Source organism: Lolium rigidum, chromosome 7 (genome assembly GCF_022539505.1).
Source record: "Lolium rigidum isolate FL_2022 chromosome 7, APGP_CSIRO_Lrig_0.1, whole genome shotgun sequence".
Taxonomy (NCBI): domain Eukaryota; kingdom Viridiplantae; phylum Streptophyta; class Magnoliopsida; order Poales; family Poaceae; genus Lolium; species Lolium rigidum.
The window spans coordinates 320,797,028-320,800,356 of NC_061514.1; the positions used below are offsets into that span (position 1 = coordinate 320,797,028).

Below are 3,329 nucleotides of genomic sequence, written 5' to 3' on the forward strand. Positions count from 1 at the left end.
TGGATCAGAAGAAGTAAAAAAAATAATACAGACACATAAACATAAAAAATTGCTAAGAAATTATGACAGTTTTCAAACTGAGGGGAAACACCAAATTAAGTTAGTGCACGCTGGGCTACAAGTATTAATAATTTGATGGAGCAAAGGTACTCAGGTTACAGTAAGTGAAAAATGAGTATACTGTCTTACAATAAAAAAAATCCTTCCTCTACAGGTATGAATCTTTTTTTCAATTTTTTTTAGAGCATTATAGAAATATTTGTTGTTAGTTGATTGTGCTTTTCCTTGGCTTCCAAAAGTAGTTGACTACTAAGTTGAAATTTAACAGGTTTATAGAAAATCATCTCACCTAAGTATGCTAGAGTTTTTCTGAGATGCAGTAAAGTTGAAGATGGGCAATCGAATTGGAAACAGATCTCCCTGAAGAATATTCAACAAGAAAGCAGTATGTCACCACCAACCGTAGGTAAAAACGATGAAGTGTCAATCAGCGAGGAAAGCAAGAAATTCTTGTTAGTAATACATACAGCTAACAAAAAAGCACTATATTTTATAGCACCTCCAGAACATGAGCCTCATACATTGTGCCTCAACATCCAACTGTCTCATAAATCATTATCATGGTTCTATTCTAACCTGCTAAGCTATGAGCCACACAAACTGCAGCTCCAGCAGTATGTACAAGCCTGCTTACAGGTTCTTCCTCTTCTGAACGATCCAACACGAAACAAACCCGTCTTCATCTGCAAATATGGGCATTTCTACATGGAAATACCGAAGAACTCTGCTCAGTTGTGCATCAGAACAATGTGCATAGCATCACAACGATGGTAAGCACGAATGAATCATTGGATCATTGATGTCCGGTTCCTATCTCCTCCCTGGCCCCGCAAACCTCCTCGCCGTACCGAAGATGACAGCCTTGGTCAGCAGTCCCTGGTCGAAGGAGCAAGCCAGGGCGACCGCACCACCGATCAGGAAGACTTTGGGTAGGTTCCCCATCCAGTGCTTTGGCTTCTCGGCCATAGCGTTGTTGTTGTTGCTGCTTGAACCAGCCTCGCTGTCGCCTTCAGAATCGTTGAGCTCATTGGCAACAAACTTTGTATTGACGTGCGCCATTGCGGCATACTTGGACATGGGCTCACCGGCGGCCCTCGCTGTCTGGTATGCCCTCAGGCCAGGCTCTATCCGCTTGACGCAGCCCCACATCCCCTGCTGCACGCCGAGCTTTGCGATCCCCCATGGGATGCCCATGTCCTCGTGGTGGAATAGGAGCACCTCACATGCTGTCATCGCACCATTTCTTGACTCCACTGGTATACAAAAAGAGAAGAAGCGTAAATTCACTGGCCTGGCAAAATCTTCTATTGACAAGGAACTTGTGAAGATGGAGCTGCTACAATACCTGGACGGATGCACCAGCTAGAGTAGTACAGGTCCACACGGCGAGGTTTGCTGCTCCTTGGAACAGAGGGACGAGGCACGCTCTGGAAAATTACAGTAGAAGCTTAATTCACCTAGATAAGTAAGCAGCTCCAATCTATAGACTAGAGATAACCAATGTGCAGCTGAAAAACTAGAGGCACGAAGATCAAGTATGAAAGCAACCATGAATTACAGCACTCTAATTTAGCTTGTTAACAGATAGTAAAAGCTAATACTAGTTCATGACATACCTTGGTTACGCAGTAGTAGGTGTTTCCAGATGCCCATATCCTGCGACCGATAATGTACTCGCGGTCGCTGCAGAAGAATGGAAACTGCAGAAACGGGCAGTATAAGCAAAAGATACATAGAGGAGGAGGTTGACATAGTTAGCAGAAAACGATAGCGCAGAAATAGCAGCTGACCTTCCTAACCCAGCGAACGAGCATGGTTCCAGTCTCGGTGCACTCCTCCAGCATGTGGTGCTGAAGCAGCATGTCGTCCCAGGTGTTGCTCATCCGGAACTGGTCATCCCAGAAGAAATCCCTGACCACGTCCGGCGACGCGTCTTCAAAGATGGTGCTGCTACGATACTGCGGTGGGCCATTCTGAAACGGAACAAAAGGGGGAAAGAGTTAAAATCCTGAGATATAGCATCCTCCATGTCTCTAACACTGAATCGAACCGTGTTGCATCTACGCATAATCTCGCAATTCTAGGTAACTCATCATCATCCATCAGAAAGCACCAGAGCCAGCTGAATTAATAGCTTTTAAAAGGTTGGCAGCTATGTTGCTGAACCCTAAGGCAGTCTAAAGCATCTACATCCTAAGTCTGTACCAATTTTTCAAACACTAGACACAAATTTTACCCAATTATGCATAACATCTGAAGTGAGGTCTACTTGAGAAGAGAAGGTTTGGAGAGTGTAGTAGGAGAAGGATACGCACCTCCATGTCTCTGCGCCAGGCCTGGTACCTGAAGGTGGGCAGCGTGCGGTCCATCATGTGTATCCACGCCGGCCCGCCGTCCTTCTCCTGGACGACCCGGCGGAGGTGCTTCAAGTCCTCGGTGTTCACCGCCAACTCCTCCTCCTCAGCCGCGGGCGCCGCCGAAGGCACTGCCTCCTTGGCTCTACACCACACACACCGAAAATGAATTCAGTAAACGCGAACCACAGCAGCCCAATCCGACAATCCAGTTGGGGACAGAATACTTGCGCAGCCAGAAAGCAACTACTCACCTGGGGATGACGGCAAATTCCTTGGCTGCAGGCGCGGCGATGGGCAGCGCAGGTGGAGGCTGTGGCACCGCTGGCGTCAGCTGGTGGTGCGGGACGGCGACGACCGCGGCGGCCCATCGCGGGCGCCAGGCCCATCCGACGAGCAATCCGACGAGGGCGGCGAGCCAGAGCGGCGCGGCGAGGGTTGCGAGCTCCCGGCAGACCCCGGCCAGCGTGGGCTCCCGGAAGACCTCCGCCAGCAGATCGGCCAGCACCGACATCTCCGTGGTCTGGTTTCTTGGCTCCAAAACCTCGGAATTCCGCGGTTGCCGCCGAGATGAGGTGTGTGGGTATAGGAATTGGGCGCACGCAGAGAAGAGGGAAAGGAATCGGCCCCTGTTTGTGGGCTTGGTGGACAGGGGGGGCGGTTCTTTGGGGGGTGTGGACTGGCGCAACCCTATAAAGAGGAGAGCGGGCGGCGCGCAGCAGACCACGCCGGCGGATGAATCCAAAAGAGTCGGAGAGTCGCGCAGGGGCCGGGAGGCGCAGAACGTGTGGAGGGGCGGGGATAAGGCCGGCGAGTCTAGAAGAGAAGAGACGGATCTTCTTTCTCTCGTCCGCCACAACCACAAACAGCAGAATTGGGGAGAGAGGAGGAAGGGGACAAGCGCCGCGCCGCAGC

The 3,329-nt window shown here is 50.3% G+C and overlaps 1 protein-coding gene across 1 annotated transcript; it reads right to left on the reverse strand.

The window, feature by feature from the left end:
* Positions 1-530: 530 nt before the first annotated feature.
* LOC124673266 lies at positions 531-3,077 on the reverse strand. The gene is made up of 6 exons (XM_047209381.1): positions 2,669-3,077; positions 2,376-2,559; positions 1,851-2,033; positions 1,677-1,760; positions 1,406-1,487; positions 531-1,313 (listed from the first exon to the last, which is right to left on the reverse strand). The coding sequence occupies exons 1-6, from the start codon at positions 2,926-2,928 to the stop codon at positions 871-873; spliced, it is 1,236 nt and encodes a 411-aa protein (XP_047065337.1). The 5' UTR covers positions 2,929-3,077; the 3' UTR covers positions 531-870.
* Between the last annotated feature and the right edge of the window lie 252 nt (positions 3,078-3,329).

What these genes read in the sequence shown, in the direction of transcription:
- LOC124673266 (XM_047209381.1), bottom strand. Translation starts at nt 2,928, where the DNA reads ATGTCGGTGCTGGCCGATCTGCTGGCGGAGGTCTTCCGGGAGCCCACG. An exon ending in CCTGGCGCAGAGACATGGAG is followed by an intron (nt 2,034 to 2,375) that starts GTGCGTATCCTT and finishes GTTCCGTTTCAG; the next exon opens with AATGGCCCACCGCAGTATCG. An exon ending in TAGCTGGTGCATCCGTCCAG is followed by an intron (nt 1,314 to 1,405) that starts GTATTGTAGCAG and finishes TTTGTATACCAG; the next exon opens with TGGAGTCAAGAAATGGTGCG.